At 40.6% G+C, this 27480-nt stretch overlaps 1 protein-coding gene across 1 annotated transcript; it reads left to right on the top strand.

The window, feature by feature from the left end:
* The first annotated feature begins 19844 nt into the window (after positions 1 to 19844).
* On the top strand, positions 19845 to 27468 carry gabrp (gamma-aminobutyric acid type A receptor subunit pi). Its single transcript, XM_015009038.2, has 9 exons — positions 19845 to 19897; positions 19976 to 20088; positions 20170 to 20237; positions 20345 to 20562; positions 22326 to 22408; positions 22574 to 22711; positions 22799 to 22951; positions 25841 to 26034; positions 26127 to 27468. The coding sequence occupies exons 1-9, from the start codon at positions 19845 to 19847 to the stop codon at positions 26457 to 26459; spliced, it is 1353 nt and encodes a 450-aa protein (XP_014864524.2). The 3' UTR covers positions 26460 to 27468.
* Positions 27469 to 27480: the final 12 nt, after the last annotated feature.

Raw genomic sequence — 27480 nt, 5'->3', positions numbered from 1 at the left:
TTAGATCCTGCTGAAAGATCTAATGATGCCCCAATGAGTTTGACTGAAAATGTCCTGATATCTCAAGGAGTGACTTTCTTTTCTTTTCTTTTCTCCACCTTTATTTGAATGGGGTGGGTTTATGAGGGTTTTTTTTTTCTCAAATTAGATCTGCAAGTTAGCTCTGTAAGGGGGGTTTAGTCAAAAGCTGATATAATGCAGATATGACCCCTAGCAGAATTAGATTTAAATTATTGTTTATTATTATTATTATTATTATTATTATTATTATTATTATTATTATTATTATTATTATTATTATTATTATTATTATTTTACCAGTCTCATAGAGAATCTGTTGAGGGAAGTGAGCGGATCTTCCAATCTCAAACACATGGAGTTCATCGTTAACAAAAACTAAATAAATAAAAAAAACACAAAATAATTACCAGTGGGAACACAGAAAAGCTTGTCAGCAATAAAACAATGTTTTCATTGTGTAAATCCAACGGATTTTTTTTTCTCTGTGATTAGGGAGAGGGGCAAAAATAATCACTATGGAAAAGAAAAAAATCTGAAAAAAACAATCCCTCTCTCTCTCTCTCATATAAATTGTGTGTGTCAGACAGTTTCCTAAACTGAACATATACCACCTTCTGTTATGTTTTGTCGTTTCTCCCCATTTCGCGTTCAAAACTTTGTGCTGACAAGTACCGATAGGTGCACGGAGAACAACTGGGCTCCCTTCCCTCCCCAGCCATCCACCTATCCAGCGGGATCTCTCTCCTTGTGCCAACTGAAACCTTTTAAGAGCTTCAGCCTTGGTGACTTCATTAACAGCAGAAATTCCTCGGAGCCGTCTTATTCAGGCAGTTTAAAACCGATGCAAATTTTCCAACTGCTAATCACACCTTGGAAGAGGATGAAAAGCTGAGAGACGGGCTGATGTCGTAGATGAGGGTCAAACGGTAAAACAGAAGAGACTTGACTCCCCGCAGCCAAAGTCACTTTGATTTTTAATAAAACCCACATGTCGGTTTGCCTCCGAACCTTGGGACTTCCCTTATCGTTTTCCCTGTTGTTCGGTTTGCACCGAATGATCCCACCTCTCCCCCTTTTTTTGGGTTTTTTTTGACTGAAAAGTACGTTTGACACATTTATGTTTTTACCTCCCGGAATTTCCCCCCCGCTTTCCCTCAGCCGGTGCAGCACTTTCACTTCTTTACAACTGCCATCACCTGTCAGAGTTTACATAGGTTTTACTTAAGTGGCAGAAAATTATAGTGCTTATGGCACAAGTCATAAGATGTGAGTCAGTTGTGGTTAATCCACATGAGGGATGAACCGACCTCTCAGTGTTTGAGGGATACCTTAGCTCATAATCCATCACTCGCGTGTTACTTTAGCTCCTTGCCTAAGGCAGGAAAATGATTGCTAAACACAGTGATACGATTAAATCTATTAAAATCCTCCTCCTCTCCACCTGCTGCTTGGCTCGTGGCAGTCTTCCCCACACCTGTCGAAGTAACGGAACGCACACACGCACTCGCACACACTCGCATTTCTGTACAAGTCTCTGTGTGAAGTGCATGCAACAGTGTGGTGTTTATAATACTAACTCACGGAAAGAATGATATCCTACAACTGACGTGCATATCAGATTTGTGTGAGACCTGTCCTGATTCTGAATTTGCACAAAAGGATTGCACTTTCTGCCCTCAGTTAGAAGACGTCCACGGTGTCACCTTCAGTAACCGTTTCCTGGTCTGAAGGCCAATATTCTTGGTACCGACGCAACCCAAAACACACCAGGACACGCTTGTACGTATGCCCTCTGTTTCTACTAAAACACTGGAGCCCTATCAAGGCTGTTTAGTAAACGGTAGGGGAGAACGTCAAGCCTCGGAAGACGTGTCATCATGCCTGCTCCCCCTCCTCGCCACTGCAAGGCATCACCAGCTCGGTGTTATGTGTAAACACCCACACACACTCCTGACACACGAACGCAGGTGATGAAAGGAGCAAAAGAGGGTTTCTACCGGTTTGGAAGTCACTCAACAACCTTTCAGTTTGCCTCCTCCTGCAGAGGTCAGAGGAAACTTCCAGACTCTGTGCCATCTCTATGCCAGAAACGTTCAAGTAAGGGATTAGCAAGCACTGAACACCATATCGAACGAATATTTCCTACTAACGGTTCTACACTTCCGATTGTCGTGATACTGCTTGAAATACAAATCTGCACAAGATCTAGAATACTTAGAAGCACAGCGTCCGACAGCATTAAGCCAACAATGAAGTCCCATTTTGGTAGTAGTCCATAAAAATGCAGCAGCTCCTTCTCTGTGGACCTGTGCGGTCTTGTCCCAGTCTGTTGGAGTCCAAAGAATAAGGCAGTATGAGATCTTCCTTTCCTAAACATGGTTTATATACACGATTTGGGAAAAAGAGAAGTTTGAAGACAAACACGGCGCACAGCGAGACACTGTGTATATTTGAATCATTGCTATTTCACCCTAAAATATTTTCCATGTCAACATGCAGTGCACATGGAGTTATGGACAGGGCTTTTGAGCGAGGGAGGGAGAGAACCCGGGGACGAGTCAAGTGTATGCGAATTACATCTCGCATGTCTTGGAAAATCCGATCTGATAAGTTGCCGTTGCCTCACTCTGTAACGTAGCTGTACGTGAGGTCATACTGGCCTCTCAGTGACTTAGTTGCTCCTTCCTCCCGAGTTTCGTGTCTTTTCCAGGCTCTCAGTCTTACAATCAAATTTGACTAGCTTATGTTTTTCTACTGAAGAAAGGCACCTAAGAGCATAATGCTGCCACCCCCGTGTTTCAGATTGGTATGTTCATGGTAATGCTTAAAGCTAGTCTGCATAGGATTCTGAATATACGGCAGAACGTTCAGGTTTGGACCACATCGCCTTCGTCCATGTCTTTGCCGTTTGTCCTACATGACTTTTAGCTCATTTTAAACACATCTTATTATGTCTTCCTTCAAGAATGACATTGTTTTGCCGCTCTTGAAGAAAGATCTGAGTGCATAACAAATAGACGTCACGTTAGCATGTTCTCCTGCCTGTCATCTCAGGCCTCTCAGTTGCTTCTCTGATTAATGTTTCCCTTGGCCAGGTGACAGCTCTGTGGCCTTCACAGAACAGCTGTATTTATCCAGTTTTAATTACAAACAGAAGCACTGGGTTTATTGCTTTAGTTACTTCTGCATTTAATTATTTTCAGGGTGCACTCAAGAAAATGGGGGGTACATTTTTCAAGGTTTCCATTCACTATAAACAATCTAAGAAAACAATGTTCAGTCTTCTTTCCACTTTACAATAATGTGCTTTATTTAGCTCTGACACATAGGACATTAAATTAGCCAAGATGTGGAACAGAACAAAACAAAGGGCGAGGCCAGACTAGACGGCACAAACACACCTAACAAAAATCAGAATCCGGAAGATAAAACTAGTAGACCCGAACTCTGAAAGTCATGCCTAACGTTGATGTGATTGGGTGGAAGGTGTCCCAGCTACCCAAGAAAATATTTGTTCCCAAATTTAATTTTCTTCCAACCCAATTTTCTTGTTTTTTCTTTTGTTAACCAAAAATGTAGTTGAACAATCTACTTAACATTTTTGATACATTTACATATATATATATATATATATATATATATATATATATATATATATATATATATATATATATATATATATATATATATATATATATATATATATATATATATATATATATATAAACAGAAAAAGAAAAAGTGTATTATGCAGGTTCTCTGAAACAAAAAGACAAACCTGGTTATGATGCGTAAACAAGACCAGTTTCTTTTGCTTTTACACATTATTCATTGTAAATTGGGCAGTGTACCTGATTGTATTCAGTTTGAATGAGACATAAATCAGTTTTATGTCTCCTCCTTAAACTGTGAGAAGATTCACCTTAGCATGCAGTGGTTGGTCTCTACCTGTTCAGTAAGCTGGCACTGCATTAATACGTCCCACTGGGTTCAAAGGAGCTCACACACATTGATAACCATTAGCCATCCTTAAAAACACATTGCTCTAGCAATGTGCAGTCTGAGTTTATTTTTGATGATGCATTAAACACGTCCAGATAGAAAACGCTTCGGGTAAGTCTTAAAACTCTTATTTTGCCTTCAGTAATGGATTCTGCGTCAGCAGCACTGCCTCAGGTGAAAAACATAAGGAGAGTTTCTACACTCATTAGGTTTGGTACAGCCAAACTAAGACAAAGTCATTTTTCATAAAAACATCACAGCGGGGTGAAAATCAAAAACTGTAACTCAAATAACCTCTGTGAAGAGGTTGTAGTTTTCTTTTTGCTTTGCTTTGTTTTTTCATTTTTGCATAGATATATTTTTAGTTTTTTATCAGTAGTATCTACATCATAGAAATTTGGTGATGCACATTTCACAGATTTGTTAAATGTAGACACTGATTAATTCCATTTTTTAATTCAAATCCTCTTTTTTGTTTGTTTGTTTTGTTTTCTATTTTGGAGACTTCATCTTTAACACCCTCATTGTCACTGCTGTTCTGGCACATATTTAATGAACATACAATGGTGCAGTGCAGGACTCAAGCACAGATCATGAGAAATCAAAAAAAAGTCACAGTAATAATAAATGAGCCTGATTTAACCAACACTGTTTCAGCACTTGGACTCTTACACCACAAAGTTTATTAGAGTAAAGGTCAGTCACAATATCTGTGAATTACCATCGTAAAGCTTTAAATGTGAAAGCATTTCGTCATTGGCGCCGGCCTTCGGGTTTCAGTGATTGACGACACGTCACCTCTTACAATGTGAAACCTCTCCGAGTTGCCCTTGTGTGCCCAGCAGATGTTAACATCTTTCAAACCCTCATAATAATTGTACTGTGATTTACTGCTCAATGACTTCAGAGAAAAAAACAAGGTGTGTGTTAGGGGCTTTCCTAGAGGACCGCATTTCTGATGCAGTTGGAAACATGACATTTAAAATAGTTTCACAGCATTCTAACCCTTTCCTCGCTAAAGTCGCACGCTAAATATGAGTCTGTAAATTTGCAGGGGATCGGCACACATTATTTTTTGCTGATCGACAGTATTTTAGGGGCTCACATGAGAACTGGCAGGTGAAAGTGACGAACATTTTAAATACATTTCGTGAAGTATTTGTGAGGGAACGACTTTCTTTTAAAGTTCAGAACAAAAGCAAAAAATAACCAAAAGAAACCATGAGATTCAAGGAGTCTCCTGCGTGACATCAACGGCTCTTAACTGTCTGAATGACAGGAAAGCAGTTTTGTACAGTTAAGGTGCTGCCAAAAGTGCAAGACAAAAAAAAAAAAAAGTAAACTTCTGTCTCAGACAGAACCAGACAGAGCTTGTTGGGGTGCTGCCAGCAGGGTTAAAAAAAAAAAATTCCCAATGAGTATTCGGAACTGTTGTTTCTCAGAACGCATGGTTCATTTATAAGAAGGAAATATTACACCTTCCCAATTCAGTGACCCTGTTTTTAAACAGACAACCCACATGAGGGTGAAGCAGTAAGAACAGGTGTGAAAACAGGCATCTAGTATGGAGAGATGCCCTCTAGTGGTCAGTTTTTTTACACAGGTCTTCATATTAAACACTAATGAACAGAAATTTGTTTTTTATGTATTTGACTGCAGCACAGAATCCCGTAATACATTTAGTCAGTCAAGCCAAGGCAGCTGTAAAATGATATTATTGCAAGAGGTAATTTAAGACGGAAAATAACCAAACACTTACAATGAAGGCAATAAATACATAAAAAGATGAACAGTGTAAAATTAGGAGTTATATAAAGGAACAGGAACAATATTCAGACATAATTAAAAGAAGGTTTTCCTTGACTGAGGTTGTTTGTCTGTGAAGGAATTAAAACAACAAACGAGAAGCAAACCTAAACATTGAAGATGAACAAATTTGGACCTGAGGTAGAAGATTTATAACGAGACGCAAAGGAGAAAGTAAATCTGGAGCAGGAGTTCATTTAAATTCAACGACAAAACTCATTGAAGTGCTACCAGGGGAAAACACCGGGTAGCATGTAGCTCCTAAATGTTGAATAAATGAATGTAGTTACCTAGAAGTGGTGCTAAAGTAGAATACATTTTCTCAGGACACTAATCCAGTAAGGACTCAAAAGAACAATGTGTTGTTTAAACAGCATGTTGACATCTAATAGAAGGGATCCCCAAAGCATAATTAAAATCCCTAAAATCTCCAAAATGTCTGTTACATGAAAACAGGGTGACATATGTTCGTTGTTTTTTTTTGTTTTGTTTTTTTTATCAGGAATATTTTACAAACTGTGATCAAAAGGAAATCTTCAGGTCGAACCAGTGACAATAAGATGAAGTGAACTTCAATTTATTTTGTGTTCTTAGTAACAGGTTATGGGTATTATGCATATGTGACATGTTGAATTGACTAGTTGCATTTTGCTGCAAATCGCATTCAGGTCCATTCAGATTCCCCTATGTTTTGGTTTTATGTGTTGTAATGCAGGGGTTTTGTTGCTATAGATATTTGATAAAACCTGGTGAATTACTGGTTGAGGAGAGAACAGTGCATGGCACCCAGTAAGATGAACTGGTTGAGTGGAGTGGGGGAAGCCCACCATTGGCAGAACACAGCATAAAACAGCTATATTACTTTGTTTTCTGGCCAATTATTATCATTTGTGTAGCCGGGAGGTTGCTAAAACATGCATGCTAAAACTGAGTCAAAATGAAAATTTTTAACTTAAAAGGTAAACACGCTAAATATAAAGTATGTTTCTCCCCCCCTCCCCCAAAAAAGGGAAGTACATTATCAGAAAAAAAGAAATAAAAACATATCATTAATATCAGATATATAATCTTGTCAGATATTATCTGAATGCTTTTGGATAACTCTACAGCCATGCAGTCGAAGTCTAATTTTGGTCATAGAAGAGCTAAGTCACAGCAACCAGTGTGTTTTTTACAAGCACATGGTTGAATATAAAAAAACAAGGTGGATAAATACTTCAAAATGTTTTATATACTTTATAGGTTACCTAACACATATGAGAAGAAAACTGCGTAGTTACTGGAGGTGTGTTGGGAAAACACTGTCTGTGTTCACACTTCTTCTACAGCCTGTTCTTGGACGCAGGCAGAGTTTATCTACTGCGCCATCTGATGTTTGAAATAAGAACTGCAGCACCTTAACTGTGCCTCTACAAAATGGTCCAAGACACCTGCTAAGGGAAGGTCTAAGTATGTTTTAGCAGCCACTGCAAGTTACCATGATGGACAAACACTGGCGGGATAAGACGCATCGCAGACCTGAGAGATGCTGATCACCAAGCTCTATTTGATCTAGTTGAAGGAACAAACTTTTTTATCAATTTCTTCCGAGAAAACAGAAGCGCAATTTTGTTCCACTGAAGATTCAATATAGGTATATGAAATTGGAGATATATATATTTTTTTTTTCAATATGTAAACTTTACAATATTTGCATGTTAACAATGAGCCGTGAGTAGTGCAGTAAATATTCATCTTAAGGTTTTGCATTCGGATCCCACGTATCCTAAAAACAAAAACAGCATAAAAAAAAGTAAAGAAGATTCTAATTGCTGCTTAGACCCTTGAATTGTCCTCAGGTTTCTAATTAAAGAACTTTAGAAACGCTGGTTAGACTTCTGAGGACTCCATTAACAACTTTAATTAGCACTTAATAAGAGGCTGCAATTGTCTATGGTCTCCTGGTTCCTGAAAACTTGTATTTTCACCACAGAACAGAGGAACTGTACGACCATGACCCACAAAGCACAGAAGGTGAATAATTAGTATTAAAATCATAAAGTTAGAAAAAGACTTATACTGCTTACAAGAAAGAAACAACAACAGTAACTCTAGTTTTAAAGTCTATTATGTCGTAATTGGCTGTTTAGCTAATATTTCCTTTGAGCACATCTGAGGAAAGTACTGCATTGCCTAATTATTCTTGTTGCACACAGGCGGCACTCGCCTTATGAACCTTTATTTCCCCACTGGGCTTCTCGGCTGGTCTGGAGTAAATCAACTGGTGCATGCAAATTTGCATGTCTCAGTCCCCGTGGCAAGAGGGGAAGGTGTGCGCGTCCACGTACGTGTGCACGCGAGCGTGAGTGCACGTGTGTGGGCAGAGGAGCCAACTGGACCATGCAGATGAGTTGGATCCCGCTGCTGCCGGGAAAATCCTCCCTGGGACACCTCATGTCAGCGCGGTAGATCTATTTGGACACCGTCTCCTGATGTGCGCTCAGACACACACAGAGAAACTCTACATGAAGGTGAATACATTTTCCAGAATTACGTTGCTCTTTGCAGCAACCCGGGATATTTCTCATGGACACTTTAAAAAGTGTTTCATCAGAATGGACTTGAGAGTTGAAAATACAAAGAGCTTTATTCGTAGTGGAGGGTAGAGTTTAACTGGTTAGTTACACATAAGAAGCAAAAAGAAATGTGTACAACAGCACCCATTTTTCAGGAGTCGGGCAACGAGGGTGAAAAATAAAAAGTATTTATTCTTGTGAGAAAAATAAATAATCTAGACTTGTTTTTTTTTGTAATACAAATAGATCTCATTTGCTTCAAGTCCAAACCCCAAAACCTGTGAAACTACAGCTTGTCTCACGGCTTTTGGCAGCCATAATACAGAAAATTACACCAAGATTTTAGGGGAACGTGAAGTCCTTTGGAGGTCACATCTTTTCGGGCCACATCCATGCAAGATAACACAAAGCCACATCATGCAGTCACAAAAAAAAAAAAAACATTTTCACTGAAAAGAAATACGGGCACTACCTACAGTCCTGCCTTTTCTAAATAAAGAATGTCTAAATTGCAAACAAATGGAAAGTCAAGCCCAAGAAGCGTTTAACCAGGCGCCAGGCACCAGTAGAAGCACCTCGAAGCGCAACGGCCCAGCATGCTATCTGACAAGACCGCCGTAGGGAGGTCAAGGGAGTCGGACCCCCTGGTCAGAGCTCCCGCTCAAACACCACCACATCCGGAGCAAAAGCTGGCAATCCAGCTCTCCCTCTAGTTATACATCTGGGTGTACAATTGCAAAGTCTATTAAAATTGGAGCTGGAAGAGGTGTTTCAGAAGCCCCCAGTGGAGGGACCCTCAACGAGAGCAGAGGCTCCCCCCACCTTTCCATGCAGTTCTAGAAAGGTAAAGCTGCTTTGGCTGTGATGTTTTATTTATTTATTTATTTATTTGTGAGGTTATGTGAACTGAGCTCTCATCAGCATCCCTCCCAGCGAATTTAAAGCTGGAAGCCTTCTACAACAGCCTTAATCACCTTAAAAGTAGGCCTTTAATGGCGGCGCACAACCTTCGTTGCGCTCAATTAAGCAGTTTGTAGCGACGAGTACAGCTGCAGAGCAGAAAATGCTGAAACTCAGAAAAAGAGGCTAAAGGGAAACATCAGTGGAAAGGGAGTTTAATGAGAGCAACTCGCTGTTCTAGTTGACTGAGTTAGCTCATTTGCTGGCTCTCATGTAACCCCACAAGAAGAAGGCCAGCACCAAATTATTCCTGTTGAGAAGCAAGACAGCATGTCTTTTGTCCAGTTATGAATTTTTATCAATAAAAGAACATTTAGTTCTCACCCACCACGCCTCGAGGGCTCCCCACCCCCCCACAAAATAACACAATTCATTTGACAAATGATCAGATAAATCAAGTTTGGCCTAAAAGGTTTGCCAGACGTACTCTTTTCTCTTTACGTTAATGTTGCACGTTGAACAACTGACAAGTATGAAGCGGATTGAAGGAGAAATTGTCTCAAAAACTGCAATTGGACAAAAGGTGATGGAAGTGAAATGAATCGCTCATTCTCCCTCCATGGGAATTCAATAAGCTGCCGCTCGGGTCCAGATGGTAACCGCTTCTGACATTTTACTCATCTGAATTTCAAGTGGAATCACAGGGAAGGCAGGGTTTGCTCCGAAAGGACCGGGGAGGGCTTGATGACGCTGGATGGAAGCGAACATGTGTCAGTAAGACCGATTCCAAGATTGCCACACTGGCGAGATGCTGCACAGCAGGTCTCTAAAGACAGGTAGACCTGAAAGAGTACAGCCTGTTCAAAATGTGGGGTAATCAACAGAGTGACTGGGAACGGCTGTCATGACAATACTTTATCGCGCAAATTAAAAGTATTTAATATCTTTGTATGTCTGATTGTGTTTTCCTGCATTTTGGTGCGGGAACTGACACAAATCCACTAGATCTCCCCCAGAGATCTACCGGGCGACTTGATGGGTTCACACTTCGCTTAGCTGATAAAAACAGATGAGAGCTCTCAGAGTGAGGTGGCAGAGGCCAAAGTGTTTCACTCGAATGGCCGGAGATGAAATGAAAGGTACAACAGATTGCGAGATATAGATGGATTTAAACCGTGCGTGGTTGGCCTTTGCTTCAGTGGACATGTTTTTTTTTTCTTGGGAGGGTTTTCAGAGTTTGGCTGGAAAAGCCTCTGGTTGTTTGTTGAAAACGAGGTTTTGCTCTCTCGTTTCTGTGTGCCGAACCTGTTAATTCCCTGTTTAAAATACAAGCCAGAAAATTGCTCAATCTTGTGAGAACATCAAGGAAATTTGCTGTTGCTGTTGGGGACTGAAAGGAGAAAGAAGCATGAAGCATGGCTAATTGAAGACGATGGAAGAGAACAATATGCTGCTCATTCTTTTCCAGCCGGAAAGCAAATGAGCATTTTTTTTTTTCCAGAACATCAATAGTCTAATTATGCCTGAAGGTTATCAGTAGATAGACCACCACACTGCACAGGAGTGTTGCTGAAATAAACAGGAAAACGATGGTTTCTAAGCCACGATGGTAAAGATGACAAGAAAAATGACAGAAAAAGTAGAAAACAGGGTGTAGATCAATACATTGTAACAAATTGTAATCGGCAGTCACATGACTGCAACTAAGTGCATTTAGTAGACGTGGTTTAGGCTACTTGCTGGAGTGCAAACAAGCTTTTAGATTGAAGTAGAAAAAACATTTTAGAGACCTTATCGTGTGTGTCCGATTGGAATTTTCCACGCCAACATCTCTCAGCTTTGCAGGTTTTGTGATTAAAATGCTTTATTAATGTAACAGGTCAGAAAAAAAATGAAACCGCTCAACATCAAAGCAACAACAGCTGCTTGTTTCAATCAGCATTTGAGGAATACGTTCTGCGGTCGAGGAAGTGTGTGGGGACACTTTCTTACAACCAATTTAGCATGTTAGCATGTCCACCCCACTATTGTCACAGTGAACTCATCTTCTGATGGCTACTTCCAGCAAGATAACGCGCCGTCGCACGATGCTCATATCATGTCAAGTTGCTTTCTTCAACATGACAGTGAGTTCACCGGGAGCGTCCACGGTCACCAGATCTCACCTTTGGGTTGTGCTGGAACGACAGAAGAGACAAATCTGCAGCTATTTAGTGATGCAGTCATGTTAGTTTGGATTGGAAATGCTGGGGAATTTCTCTCACACTTTGTTGGATTTGTGCTGCGTCGAAATTAAGCAGCTTGAAGACAAAGCAAGTTTGATTTCAAGACACGGGAGGAATTATTAGATTATGGAAGGTATTAGATTTCCTTTAACCTGCCAAACCCAATCAATTTTCCCATCTCTGCCGAAAAAATATATTCCCAGTGCATGATGCTGCCACTACCGTTACTTACAGTGGGGGTGGTGTTGTGATGTGCATGGATAGTTTTTGAAAACTATCTATAGATTTCCTTCCAATTCACATAAAATATCCAGTTACATAAAATCCCAATCAAATGCTATGGTACCCACGATTCTTACAAAATATATGAAAGTCTTGCAATGCGCTTTGTCCTCAAGCATCGCAATTCAGATTTCTACTTTAGGGTGTTTCTGTGTACAATGAAATTACAATGGACTTGCACAGCAACAGAAAAGATTGCTTTAAAGACCAGAGCTTCGGACTCCCAGGTGGATGGCTTGTTTGATGACTTAGGGAAAACAGTCAAGTCCCACAGCTGTGTGGGAAGGATAAACTTTGACTTACTCCTATGATAGGAAAGACTTGTAACCCCGGTGGGGTATCTATCCTGCCCATAAAGAAGAGCTCTGAGGTTTTTCCTCCCACTGACAGGTTTAATAACTGCCCCGGTGTGACCTTTTGGCAGAGCAGGATGGAGCTCTGGGGCAGGAGAGAATGAGTTGTGGGTTTCCATCAAACAAATCACAAGAAAAGAAAATTGTTTTTACAACAATTTGCCACTTTAGTTTACCCATCCCAGAAATAACATCACATTCACCGGCTGTAATCGTATACGATAATTCAATAATTGCAATGTTACCATTTTGACCCCAACCGTCTCAGAGATTTAACATCTTTGATGTTTACATAAACTTTCAACTATTCAAGATCAATAAAACTGAAGAAGCAGAAGAATAAAGTCATAAAGCCATCTGATTTCACACTAAATAGGTTTTTTTTAAATTTTTTAATCTCAAATCTGGACATAATTACAGTTCCCAAAAGCCTCAAACAATGCCCACCTACACCAAGTCACTAGTTTTATTGCTCTCTGTTGTGATATGACTTGTTGATAATATAGCTTGACAATTCCTGCAATGGGGTTTTCCCCTAAGTCATGAGCTGCTGTTTTAGTTTCACTTGCTGGGTTTGCAATTAATCCATAATAGAAAGTGTGTTCACACACATACACAAAACCTTTTTTTAAATTTTGAGTTACACACTGCGGTGTATCTGAAAAATAAATAAATCATACAGAGTAGACCAGAGAGTAGAATAGAGTTTCTTCTGAATAGAAACCTGAGGAAATATTACAAAGTTGTTTGCAATAATTATATTAAAAAAAAACAACAACAACAATCAAGCAAAACTTTCTAACAATTTAAAAAAATGGACCATATGAACTTTAATGAATCAACAATGCTTTCGGGGCCGTTTGAGTCAGTTTTCCCTTTTGATTTTCCATTGCAGTTTTATTCCTGTGAGAGTTTCTTTTAGCAAGAACGTCTGCATCCCCGATGCGCCAACGTCACGGTTAGTTTATCCTAAAGTCAGTTTCTGCTCTGGTCCCAAACAGAACGTTGTGTCACGCTCTATGAGATGGATTTTAATTATACTTGTGTGACTTTATTGTTCTTTGGAGACTCAAAAACGATCCTAACACAAGAAGTCCCACGGCTGACAAACATCGTCAAAAGCTTCGACAGGTAAGTAAAGATGAGGGATGTGTTTAAGATCAGCTTACGCTTTTTAAGAAAACTGTACACTGAGAAATACAAGTGTTGATATTTTTGAAAAATGAATGTATTTCACTAAATCAATTCACAAAGATTAGCTATAATATAGATTAAGCACAAACTGATGTTTGTTAATTACTTAGAGCCAAAGCACAAAACTGAAGGTAATAATATGACATCACAACAACAAAAGAACAATACAAAAATATGAAAAATATTATAAGTGCCTCATTGTACAGAAGTACTTCTAAGCAGAGCACATATATCCAATTGCATTACTACTGAAGATAGTTGATACTCTGATATTAACCAGTGTCATAAATGTGCAGTGCCATTTTGTTAACGTCCAAACGTAAAATCATCATGGCAACCAAAGCGACTAAGAAAATCTCTCGAGAGTTTCAAGTCGAAGCTCTTCCCCGTTAGGATCCGACGAGAGACAACAGAAAACACTCTACCTGCCCCACAAGAAGACAGAGCAGAGCGGTCACATGGAGGGACGGCTCAGGAGAGGACGCGTCTTTCGCCGTATTAATTCATACGTTCCTTCTAGACATGGCAGCCATCACAGTCAGTTAAGGGAGATGCATTCCTGCCCCTCTCATGGGCATCACTGTGACACTTCCAGTCGTCACATGAAAGCAGCTGCTCTCCTAAGTGGAAGGGCTTTACCTCCACTTAGGAAAAGTGAAGCGATTTAAGAGACTGTGGTTCAGTGGGAAGAGCAGGAGTCTTTAGACCGGAAAGTCGTAGGTTCGACTTCATGTTCCGTTTGTCAGATGTGACTAGAAAACAACAAGGTAAATTCAACCCATTTATCTAAAGCATCAGAAAATTATGGGGTCGATATTTAAAGAAAAGACATACATGAACATGGATTTAATACTACCTCTTTTTGTTGGTCTGTGATTAGTGAAGCTGAACCGTCCGCATTGATCGACAATAAACATGGAGACAGAAAAAAAAAAAAAAGTGCATCCAAGGCAAAGAAAAGCTGATTTTTGTTTAGCTGATAAGAATCCAAAAGATCTAAAATTGCACCAATTTACTGGACCACAGCCATTTATTTCACAATAAAGAGCCCAGAGTTCAAAATCCTAATGAATCGACACATTGCTTAATTGTTCCCGAATGTGCATTTTTAATGAATAAAGTCATAAATAATTGATCAAACGCATAGTTAATTCAGTGGTTTATAAAATCAGAACTGTTCATTTTACCCAGAGCAAACATAATCTGTTCCTGGACCTGTGCTGCATTGCTCCATGGATTTATTTTGTCTGCCACTGATTGTTCATCACAGAGTCACAGAGCAGGGGGGCTACCTTTGATTTGTTTCGGATCATTTCTTTGATCCACTTCTTGCAGAAAAACACGAGCTCGCCGCTTTTATTGTAGGAAAATAAAAGGAGATTATTTGGACCAGACGGAGGTAAAAGATGAATACTAGTGTATTAAACATCAAATTAATCAAACACACACACACACACACACACACACACCTACACACACCTACACACACACACACACACACACACACGTGCCATTATTTAGTTCATTTTCAAATTATGTTTCACGCTACGTGTTCTTCTACTAATGTCTCCCGGTTCAATCGGATTCATAAAACAGAAGAGGACGGACAAATTGCAAAAAAAAAAAAAAAAAATCGCAGCAACTTTAATCATGGTCATTGTGCAACAAGCCAACAGTTTATGTCTGAAATACGTTATTTATTTTTGGTGCAAAAAAATGAAACTGCAGAATATTAAAATATGCATTAATACCATTGTCAAAAAAAAGGCAATAAAATCTGAATTAACATTTGCCACAAGCTGCTCCTGTTGGATTAAACCACATTTAAATTTTGCAAAATAAGTTGCTAGAATAAAACACAACGCAAAAGATTTTTAACACTTATGGTTTATTTTGATATAGTTTCAGCGCAAAATGTGAAACTGGTATTCTGTACAAACGCCTAAAAAAAAGCACCAAACAATTAATGAAGACAAAAGGATAACAGTTAAAAACAATATTTTTTGTTTTCAAAAATAAAACTGCCCAAAAAGACGATAACGGGACCTTAGGAAGGACAGAGAGCCTTGCCAAAGTAGATAAAATATACGGACAACGATTGTAATCACACAGCCAGACATATGCAGCAGACATATTTGGCTGTTTGTTTAGTCTGAGCGATCCAGTCTGAGTCCAAAACTAAATGAACCTGAGAAGCCCCCCTCCCCCTCCCCAAAACAAACAAAAGCAACCCTCAAATGCATAAACATCCACAGAAGATTGACGTTTGGTAACAGGCAAAAATCAAACTGAACCCACAAACAATAAAACATGTAAATCGATCCGGCCAAGAACGAACTCGGAGGAACCGTCGGGCAGGGAAACAGCTGTAAACAGCAATTTCAAGCAAATGAGACAAATGAAATGGAATGAATGCAAACCCGGCAGCAGACAGACGCAGGTAGAGATTGAAATGCAGATAGTCCCCCCATGAACGCTGACTGAATCTCTTTGTTATTCTGACATCATCACCGAGGCTATAATTGTGCACCAGACCCATAACTCGCGTGAAACATTCATTTTTTTAAATCCCCTTCAGGTGCTTCACAAACGTCTCCATCTGTTGCTTCTTCGTCCTCCAGAAGCCACGTTGTGAACTCTGGAGAATGCAAATAAGACTTTGTTCGCTGCACTGTGCTTTGTCAACCGGTGTAAAGACAAAAATATGAGAAGACAGCTTTGTAATGCAAATTTTGTAAAGGACAGATAAAAGAACAAGCACAGGTCTTGTTGGTATCCATGCATCAGCTCAGACAGAAACAGCGGGAGAGCGGTAGGTGCAAGCACCCGCGGTCGGATCACATTATCCATGAAGTAACTACAAAAAACCAAGTAGTTGGGATTCTTTGCATATGCCGCACCTTCTGCTGGTTACATCCCAAAAAGGTCAGGCTGTTATTACAGATGATGCTAAGCTATGGGAGGGCAAGGGATTCATAAAGATTAATGAATATCAGGTGTGCTGGAGATGAATTACCCCCTACGTATGGAATAAATCCCAATCATCAACATTAAGAGTTTCAGAAAGTGTGCGATCTTCTTCGGAAATATCCGGGCAACGACACACAGTAAATGTGAACTCGGCTGGAGAAAAGCAGACGTGTTACAGGAGGAAAAAAAAAGAAAAACAACAACCAGCAGAACTCCCTTCTCAAGCCACATGGGTACTTTCTAGAAGTGAGGACAAAGATGGGGGGGAAAAAAGGGAGAGACTCTAATTCAGATAATGACACTGATGCAAGGGAACATGCATCGGAGGTGAGGACGGCGAGGGCATGAGGGAATGAGACAGCGGAGGGCTCAGGAGCCTCTGAGGAGTGGTGGTGTCAGGGGAGATAGAGGGAGGTAGCCAGCGATTCGCTGCCAGAAGGGGGAAGAAGAGAAGAGGAGGGGGGGGAAACAGAGGAGAGGGCAAGAGAGAGAAAAATAAAGACTGTTTGTTGGATTCAGCCATTTCCAGTGGCAGCAAATGTTTAAATTAAAAAGGTCAAAACAATATTGCAACAAAATTGAAAAAAACTATCCTTTTTGTTTTGTATCATCACTGATAACATCAGGTGTTTAAGGTTATTTTTTAATGATTTAGGCATTTGTGATCATGTCTGATCACTCTTTTTTTTTTTTAAGATAACGATTCAACCAGGAGACATCCATGATTACGTCAATCATTTTTATGTGGTTTCTCTGTTCTTTTTTTGTTTTAAATCACAATTTATGCATCAGATAATTATGACTGTGTGTCATTTCTTTCATCGTCGATGAAACATTTGTGATGCAAGAAAAGTTTCATCAGCCGTTTGCGTATAATGGCTTCCCAACCAGAAGATAATTAATTGTGTGTCTGAAAGCAACACATGGCAGAAATTCATATTAAAAACCCATAAATTAAGCTTCTGTAAAGTGTCGCGAATGATTTTTGTTTAAGCATTTAAAGATGTTTCCCATTATTTTCCTTTTTTCTTGTAATTCTAAATGATAATCCACATTTTACTTTTTTTTTTTTTGTTGATGTTGTAACTTTTATTTTCAGACTCCATGAATTTAGACTTCTTGAACTTGGATCCACCACCAAAGGTCAGAGGACACGTAAAACACAGAGTGTGATTTTGAGAAAAGTGCTGAGGTAGAGATCTAAAAAAAATAAAATAAAAAATGGTAGGGTTGGTTTTATTGACATTATGCTTTTTTTTTTAATGGAAGTATTTTAGATTGTCATGCTTAGGAATGCCCTCAGATGGAATTTCAATGCAAATGACTGAGTGTGTAGGAGCAGCTGCAGCTCAAATGTGATGCTGAGGAGAGTAAAGTGGAAGAGGGATGAAGACTGGGAGACAGAGGGAGGGATGTATGCACACGGGGCTCAGTGGGGAGATGGATACGGCTGTGCACAGAGGTGGTGGGAGTTTGCACAAACAGTGAAACGACCAGCCGCGGCTCGTGCATCGGGGCGTAGGATGCAGCTGTGGTCTGCCGAAGGAACGCGGGGATTTATTCAGAACTAACTGCGAGGAGAGAACGACTTAACACGTGGGGCACAAAGAGGGGCGGGAGACTACGGCGGGAACAAAGGATAAGGCTGCAGAGGAGATAAGAGTGACAGAAGAAGAGCCACAGGATAGGTGGGCAAACGTCAAAGCAGGTAAGGGCAACTTTTAAATGAGAGATAAAGCTGTGCTGGCATGCTTTAAGGGATGAGATGTAAAGACACCAAATAATTTGGGGGGTTTGTGAACAGCAAAATTGCGGGGAAAAATAAGCAATAAAAATTTAACGTTCAGGGAAAGACTCAAATAAAGCTGCAATGAACACACGATGTGAGGACATTTACCCTAATTCCTATTAATTTCCACCCTTTAACTTTCAGTTTGTCCAATAGCAGGGACAGTCATTCGTGTTCATGTGTCCATGGTCAATTAATGAATGTGCCACAATGCAACTCATCTGCAAGATGTTTTGCTTTGGTGACAGAAACATGGATTTGCATAACAGCAAGACATGAGAGTGCTGCTTTCTATTAGTGGCAGTAAGATTAATCTGCAGGGGGCTGGAGAGGAAGGGGGTGGGGGCGTTTCAACCAGTGACAACAAGGACCCCACAGTGAGTTAGTGCTGTGATTAGTTGTTGGTGATGCAGAGTGAATAAACCATGAGGCTGTGACAACACGCATCGACAGACCAAGGCACACTGTTTCACGTAGAAACTTCAGCTAAAACACATAAATGTACAGGTGGACGCATATCTGCTCAATGGTCTTTGCGTCATTAAGTTGTGCAAAATGGAGCAGCTGCTGACGCAACGGTGTTGACCAGGAGGTACGGGATCGATACCACATTCCTGTGCATTTGTTGGTGGAGACGCTGGAATGACTCTTGAGCTGCAGATTTCCCCCGAGGTGTGTAACCACGCTCCCGTCAGACGCTGCCATCCAATGGTGAAGCTGAGCCATCCTGCACTGTGGTGCGAAGGGGAATGGCTTGTGAAGTCTTCGCACAACTTGAACTTTTTCATATTTGTCACGGTACATACCGCAAGCTTCAGTGACATATTTTGAAAAGAAAGGCTTGTATTTCTTTTTAGGGGTATTCCCTGGAATACCCCTAAAAGGATAAGCAACCAATAATGCAATGTTTGGGCTGTAAGAGGAAATCCCCAGTTTTGGATAAGTCACGCAATCGTACATCTGCAAATCCTAGAAAGGTCGGTGGACATGGTGGAGGAATTTGTCAACAGGATGATTTCACTGTAAAACCTTTGTAGGTGGTTTAGGTTGGTTCTGCTGCCTTTAAAGTCAACTAGAAAACTAGAAAAAAAGTTAAAGAAATTAATCTAAAACCATTTACTGATGTAACGTCTACCTTTGACAAACTGACACTCCTAAGTTGAAAATCTAAAACTTGCCAGATTTATCTAAAGAATAAAAGTTAGTGGACATAAAAGAATGGTGCTGTGATGTTTTACTTTTAGTAATTCACTCAACAAATCAAACAAATAAGGAAGTGAGGCATTAACCGCATGGAGGTAATGCTCGAAGTTGGTGAGGCACCGTGTGGAAAACACAACAAAACACGTAGAGGAGAGTGCTATGGGCAGATGAAACCAGAATGTCACTTTTTGGCGTTCCTAGCTATGTTTGTTGTAAAACTAATCTCTGCACATCATTCCTATCATGAGACACGGTGATGACTTCATCATGCTGTGTGAATGTTTCAGAAGGGGAAAAAAGAAGAGGCTGAAACAAAACGCACAGCTCACTTTTCAGATTTAAAGTTTTTCTTTTTCCTTCCACTTCCCAATTGATCTATCACTTAAAATCCTACTTGGAAATTCCTGATTGTGACATGACAAGACATGAAAATGTTCAAGGAGCACTCAGTTTTTATAGAAAGACAAATTTACGCGTATGCGCTTTTCACTCCTTTCCTCACGTTATCTGAGCAGCGCCGTCGACCTCCGTCTGTTGATCCGCAATGACTGTCCAGCTGAATGAGCTCCTCCTCATCTGCCTTACCGTCACACAGGGGTGAGCGAACTGCTGTTGAAACTCAATCACTTTTATTGTCCATTTCTCATTGACTGACCTCTTCTCTCCCCCCCCCAGTGGTTGCATGTTCCCTAACAACCACTGGGGTGAGTGGAACGGCTCTCAGCTTCAGCCCACCATTCAGAGACTCATGAAGGGATACAACCGCTACCTAAGGCCCAATTTCAACGGTAATCAAAAGACTGAGAATACTTTGTTTTTGTGTTTGCCGATTGGATTTTGACCACATTTCTTGTCTTTGTTTACAACAGAAGGTCCTGTGGAGATTGGAATGAGTCTGGATATCGCCAGCATCGACGCCATCTCTGAAATAAATATGGTACACCAAACTCCGCTTCGTTCTTCTTTACAGCAGCTGGGCTTAATAAATGAGGTGGTGCAACAACAAACAATGAAATAAATTCTTCTTGAATGCCATCCTGTCAGGACTACACAGCGACCATCTTTCTCCGTCAGCGGTGGCGCGACTCCAGGCTGGTGTTTCCCGGGAACGAGAGCGTGAGCGTGGACGGGCGGCTGGTGTCGTTGCTCTGGATCCCGGACACCTTCATCCCGGACTCGAAGCGCTCGTTCCTTCACGACGTGACGGTGGAGAACCGCCTCATCCGCATCTTCAGCAACGGCACCGTTCTCTACGCGCTCCGGTACGTTGCACCTTCCCTGCAATCGGCCGCGCTGCGGCCTCAGGTCCTACTCAAAACAGGAAGGAATCACTGATGCATCACCACCCAGTCATGAACCTTAAGGGAGTGACACTTCATTTCTGGATGCCTGGTGTCCCTCAAATTGCTTTGATTTGTCATGTCGTTGGCATCTTTGAAAATGTGTCTTGACATTTAATCTGTTTCGTCACCCGGCTGCGGAACTTTGTTTTGACTCCAAAGCTTAATAAAAGAAGAAGAAAAAAAAAGAAAGCAGCTTTGCATTATGTTTAGATTCACCCTTCGTCTGGCTGAATTAAGACAGACGGTGATTCATGAACGTCAACATGAACGGTGGCAACTTGCTTTGAACATGAGTCAGGAAGCTGCCCTCGAATATGCAGAGCGCTTCGTCTGAATGTTAAGGGATTTTTAGGATGATAGATTATCGAGACTTGGAGTTAAACATGAATTATGCATCAGATAGCAAACTTTCATGCCGAGACATCAGCTACGAGTCTTACAGGAAGAGAGTTCTTTGCTTTGGATTTTAATGATGGGCATAAGAGTCAAGGGGGTTGAACATATACATGCCACACTTTTCAGACAAACGGCATATTTTATGTGCATCTTTATTTGCAATTTTTGTGATTGGGTGATGAATAGGGATAAATAAATGAAAGAAAACCTGCAGGAGGAAGCAGCAGACTTGACACTGTGGTAAAGGTTCATATCCCGGCTGAATAACAATCCCAACAAGAAAGTCAGATCAAAAGCAAAAAGATAAAAAAAAAAAAAAAACTAAATTGTTTTTGTGGGGGAAAAAAAATAAAAATAAATCTGTATCTTTTGATAAATTTCAGCTAAGGTTGAGTTGTTTTGTCAAAAGGAACGGGCAGAATTTCAATGTCTGGATGTACAAAGCTGGTAGAGACATGGGTCTACATTTCTAATTGGAGATTGCTTTAAAAAGTATTGACGGGGGGGCGGGGCGGTGAATGGCACAACACACTTCTCTTATTTATAAATGGAAAACCATGTGAACAGCAAACCTTTTAGACGTTAGTTTTGTTGTTATTGCTTTGTTATACACAGTGACACAATATGTGATATTATTGTGGAACTTCAAGTCCAATTTCTCTCTTTAAAAAAAAAAAATAAATATATATATATATATATATATATATATATATATATATATATATATATATATATATTTTTTTTTTTTTTTTTTTTTTTTTTTTGACACGTCGTCTGAGTGTCAGGGTGCAGCAAAGCTGTTTTTTTTTATTATTCAAAAATAACTCTACACAACATAAACTCCTCCCTTCTCATCCCTGATGTCATCACCTGATTTAACTGACCTGTCAGTAATGATTGCACATCCTAATGTGATGATATAAAACCAGTGATTAAAACAAAACAAACCATGAATAATCCGAATAATGACATAAGTGTGGCAGTACTTTCTTTAAGCACGAAAACGACACGCCGTGGGGAAGAAACTTCACCCCCCCACGGTTAGAGTGAGAGAGTTAAACGTGAATAAAACATCAAACGGTGGAAATATTTGCTGACATATCAAATCGGGGCGTTTGTTTTATTTTGTTTTGGGGTTTTTTTTAACTGTCACTCAGAAGAAAAACAGTTCTTAGCTTTCACTGATCTGTTGCCGTCTTGTGCTCAACAAAAGAAGGAAAAACTTTTATGGGGAAGAGGGGGGGTGGGAAATCGTTTTTGATGCTTTTGCTTTGAAAACTCGACAGCATCACGGCTACCATTGCCTGCAACATGGATCTGACCAAATACCCCATGGACAAACAGGTGTGCACCCTGCAGCTGGAGAGCTGTGAGTACTTTCTTCCCACCGACCCTCCGCCAAGTGTGTGTTCGTCTTCTTCCCATTACCTCTGTAGCTTCACATCTTCGTCAGTGTAGAGAGTATAAGCTCTTTGTTGCTGTGCAGATTTGATGCTATAACCATGTACCAATAGCTCATGTGCTGCGTCGTCAGGGGGCTACAACATCCAGGACGTGGTGTTCTACTGGACAAGAGGGAACGACTCTGTGAAGGGTCTGGACACCTTGCGTCTGGCTCAGTACAGCGTGGAGAGCTACTACACGTCGGTGACGGAGGCCGTGTACGAAACGGGTACGGAGTGGGGTAATGTCCAAGCGTGAACGAAATCCATCGCTTTTATGCGTTTAGGGAGCTGTGCTGTCTCATGTCTCTAAACAGGTCATTACCCCAAGCTGGTGCTGCATTTCTCCCTGCGCAGAAATGTCCTGTTCTTTATCTTGGAGACATACGTCCCCTCCATCCTGCTCGTGGTTCTCTCCTGGGTCTCTTTCTGGATCAGCCAATCGTCTGTGCCAGCCCGAACGTGCATCGGTCAGTATTTTTTTGTTCTTTATGATTCTGGTACACCGTGTACCAGTCAAGCCTCTGAAGACACCGGCTTGTTGATTTTTTTTTTTTTTTAAACTATGGTCAAATTAAAATGGAAACTTTTGCAACGTTGCAAGAAAGGAGACATAAACAACTGGCAACTCAAAAATACCTTTTGATTTCTTTCTTTATTTCTTTACCTTTTGATCAGCTTTAGCAGGTATTTACCCACTAAATTAAATCCAAATATCGTCTGGTTTGCAGTAATTGTGTCTTTTTAAGCCTTCTTCTGTTGTGGCTTAATTACAGTCACCTGGTTCTGCTGGACAAAATTACCATCACAGCTCAAACTGAAGCAGCACATAATATCGGAGGAAATAACATAGACATAGTTAAGAGTTTACATTGTTTCAGATGACTGTTATTATTGTCCCCGTCTTCTTTGCCAAACACAATCTGTGCTGCAATGCAAAATGTTTTCGGAGGCATTTCAAGTGTCAGGACAGGAATTTGCATGTTGAATGCCACTGCACAACAGGCCGATGTTAAATTTGAACGTTTACTCCACTTGAGAGAGAACCAGTAAGTTGCAGCTGATGAGGTGGATCCATGATGCTTTACCTGCTGTAGTTTTGCACACAATAAACTTAACAAGTCTCACGTGAAAGTAAGTAGATTTGTAGATTTGTACTCTGATAGCAGACATAGGGTTGTACGCCTTTTATATGAGCAAATTACATTGTTACTCACTGGTCTGGGGACTTCACCACTTGCTTACCTGATGGTACTGTGACGTCCATCTACGACAGGTCAGTACTGCAGAATCCAACATACGATAGCGATAATTTGATGTTTTTTTCCAAATTTTCTTAAGTTTCCACAAACAGTAGGAGTCATTCTGATCAGTAAACTGCTTTGCCTTCATTCTTGCTTTAACAATTGATTCTTCAAATCTCTGTAATCTGGACGCTACCGGTGAAAAAGCAGGTTGTTGCTTCGTTGCGATGCGTCACTGTGGGGAATAATGGTTTTGCTCTTTTTTTGAAATGTTGGGACTTTTGTTCACTTCCAGAACATTTGGGAGTATGTCTTATCTGACAACTAAAGACTAAAATCTAAAAGATTGTTTAAATATTTTTTGAAAAAGACATTTTGCCTGTAACCAACCCAACACTTTAGAAATCCCTCGTCAGCTGCTATAGTTTTTCGGTAACCTCACTGCATTTGCCGTTGAATCTGAGAGCAGTGGAAAAGCAGAAGTGTGAGCTGCATCAAGGCACCATAACCAGCCAATGTGTGGTTTGTTAAAATACTCTTCAAAAAGTGCATTCAAACAAGGGAATTGCCAGAGACGTCGTGCGTTGACTCCAAACAAGCCAGTTGTGGTTATAGTGAACGCAGCACCGGTGGCTGAGGGGATCTCGTTAGCTGAATCGGAGGCATCGGATGTGGAACCGCTCGTTAAATGTATGTAGACAGACCTGGCTGGATGCAGCAGCAGCAGAAACGTATTGAATATTTGCCAGGTTGTCAGTGGAGCTTCACTTCTAAAGGGCTGAGGGTGTTCACTGAGGCATTTTTTTTTATGTCAGAACGAAGCTACAGGCTTTGTTAATTTAACCCTATTTTTACTTGTGGTGTTCAAAGCAAAAGTCCAAAACTTCTGCAGTTTATGGACTTTTAAAGATTAGGTTCCAACTCACCATAATCTGTACTTCTGGTTTTATTTTTATTATAAAAAAAAAAAAAAAGCTTCTTGCTCATGCTGCTCGCTTGATGGTGTTAGTAGACTTTTGGCTCCCATAGCAGGAATATAATTTAAAATATGTCTTATTAGTAAAATGATTGATTGGCTGAAATGAACAATTTTGCCAATTTTAACATTTTTAGTTTCAAATGTCATTTCTTTAACATTTAGCTTTATGTCACAGTTGAACATAAAATTATGAACCAATCTTCAGTTGTGATGGATAGTCGTACAAACCAAAACACATTGCATAAGACTGGACGCCGTTCTCTTGCCCAGGTTAAATTTCTTCACATTCACTTCATTAGAAGTAAAAATAAAACAAACATCGAGTCAGTTATGTATGTTTTTCATGCGTTGTATTAGTTCAGGCATTTTAAATGACTTCTTTTTTCAAAGGATGAGACAAAGAGAGGGCTTAACACGTTTGAGGGAAAAAACAGTTTTGATGAAAAGCAAAACAGTGCCAAGTTTTTAGGTTCAGATTGAGAGAGAACACCTTTGCTCTGCAAAAAGGGGATTTACTGGTTATTTAAAGTGCAGTGCTAGTTAAAAGTTATAAGCGGCATAATTCTTACTAGGAGTAGATAACTCTCTTGGCATCTTCACTGTTCCAGAAATCCAGATTTATTGGGTTTTAGAAGCTGAAAACTAACAACTGCTCAGAGACTCAGAAATCCTACAAATACGTCGATCCACTTTTAAACTCTTGTCGCATTTGTGGTGAGCGGTTATTTAGCCGGTGATTATTTTTATGGCTCTCCATCAGTGATCCCTTTGTAAAACCTACTGAAATTGGATTATTAAAAAAAATAAAAGAACTCGTTAAACTACAGTATTTTATTTTTGAACATCTTGTAAAGCAAAGCAAAGGTTTCACATGTTCTGCTCTGAAGTCCTTGAGATTTAGTGTCAACGATCAACTAGTCTGGATTCGGCCTAAATAAAGATGCAGAGACAGATGTATATGTGCTGCAGGAAATCCTTAAAATAATTACAAAAAGTAAAAGACATTGACAAGTCTTGAGCCAAATGAGTTATTACAACTTGGACAAAGATCACGGTTACCTGGAAACAGAAAACTTTCTTCTTGAGGTAAACTGACTGCAAATCGATTGAAAAATTATTCTACTCAAAATCTGCAGGAGTGACCACCGTCCTGACCATGACCACCCTCATGATGGGAGCCCGCACGTCCCTGCCAAACGCCAACTGCTTCATAAAGGCCATAGATGTTTACTTGGGCATCTGCTTCACCTTCATCTTCGGCGCCCTGTTGGAATATGCCTGTGCTCATTTTTATACAATGCAGCATCAAACCATCGAGGATCTGCACAGGGTAAGGAAACGCGTACCAGGCCATGAAATCCAGTCATAGATATCGACCTTGACTGGATTAAAACATCCGTGTGTGTGTGTGTGTCCATCAAGGAGCTTTTGAGGGAGTTTGCCGAGTCCAATGGAAACGGCCTGGTGCCAATCGTCAACTCCAGCCAACCGAACCAGTCCGTGGAGGTGGGCACCACCGCAGAGGAGCCGGCTGAGGAGCCGGCGAAGAGCGACGCCAAGAACCATGCGGCTTCGACGGAAAAAGCGCAGAGTCAGGGCTGCGGCTTGTCGTCCGTGAAAGACGCCTCGCGCAGAGCAGCTGCCGTCTTCATCGTGGAAAATCCACACAACATCGATCGCCACGCCCGCACCGCTTTCCCCACGGCGTTCCTCTTTGTCAATATCCTGTATTGGCTCTATTACCTCTTTCTCTGAGTGCTGATTAGCAGCAGGCTGCAGGATAGCTCGCCCCACTGCCCTGAAAGCCTTCCCAACCTCCTCGTTAGCCAGCGGCTGGACCTGGACATGTCTGATTAAACTTTTTTTGTTTGTTTGTTTGTAGCACAAAGATAAAACCTGTTTTAGGGGCTGCATATAATAAGAAGAAGTTAGGACTGTGCTCTCTGCTAAAAAAGATGGTATTAATTGCGAGTAAATGAACGGCTCTGCACATTTTAAGCATGAGGGTTCGATGATTAAAATCCATGCGTATCGCAGTGCTTTCAAAAGTATTCATACCGACTAAACCTTTCCACAAACTTCACTGTTTTGATGGGATTTTGTGTGACGTACCAGTGAAATGAGCTGACTGATGGTCAATATTCTACCAAACACTTTGCATCTATTTGTACTCAGTCCATCTTGATCAATATTTTGTAGAACCACTTTTGAGCGCAATTATTACTGCAAGTACTTCTCTGTCTCTATTGGATTTGTACATCGAAAAATTTACTTTTTTTTTTTTTAGCCCCACTTTTATTGACAAACCAGCGTAAGTGTTAAAGAGAGTGATGTGGAACCTAATTTTTCAGGTCTCTCACGAGACTCGGAGTTGGATTTACGAACCATTTCATTATAGTTTTGGCTGTCTGTGTGGAATCCTGCTGGAAGGTAATCCCTGTCCCGGTCGTTAGCGTTTCGCAACCTCCAACAGCTTTTTTTTTTTTTCTCCAGGGTTTCCCCCTCTTCTGGTTAGGATTCCTTTCCACCTACTCAAGAAACGCAACCTCAGCAAGATGCTGCCACCACCGTTGTTTCGTCACCGGGGAGAATTTTTTTCAGGGTGATGCGCAGCATTGGTTCGCTGCCACTTCCCCGTCTTTGCTGCGTCTCCTGATCGCTGGTGGCAAGCTGCATGTTGGAGTTCTTTTAGCGACGGCTTTTCCTCTTGCTAGTCGAACTTGACGACTCCTGCGGGCGTGCTCTCAGTGACTGAACTTGAACTATGCTGCTGCCT

The sequence above is a fragment of the Poecilia mexicana genome, unplaced genomic scaffold (genome assembly GCF_051168715.1).
Source record: "Poecilia mexicana isolate PSO_F unplaced genomic scaffold, ASM5116871v1 scaffold_10, whole genome shotgun sequence".
Classification (NCBI taxonomy): domain Eukaryota; kingdom Metazoa; phylum Chordata; class Actinopteri; order Cyprinodontiformes; family Poeciliidae; genus Poecilia; species Poecilia mexicana.
Note: the sequence above shows the minus strand (reverse complement) of the source record. Positions and strands in the feature narration are given on the sequence as shown.

Coding starts and splice junctions, on each gene's coding strand:
- gabrp (XM_015009038.2), top strand. CDS start 19,845: ATGACTGTCCAGCTGAATGAGCTCCTCCTCATCTGCCTTACCGTCACA. Junction 20,238..20,344: donor CCATCTCTGAAATAAATATG/GTACACCAAACT, acceptor CCATCCTGTCAG/GACTACACAGCGACCATCTT. Junction 20,563..22,325: donor ACCGTTCTCTACGCGCTCCG/GTACGTTGCACC, acceptor AAAACTCGACAG/CATCACGGCTACCATTGCCT.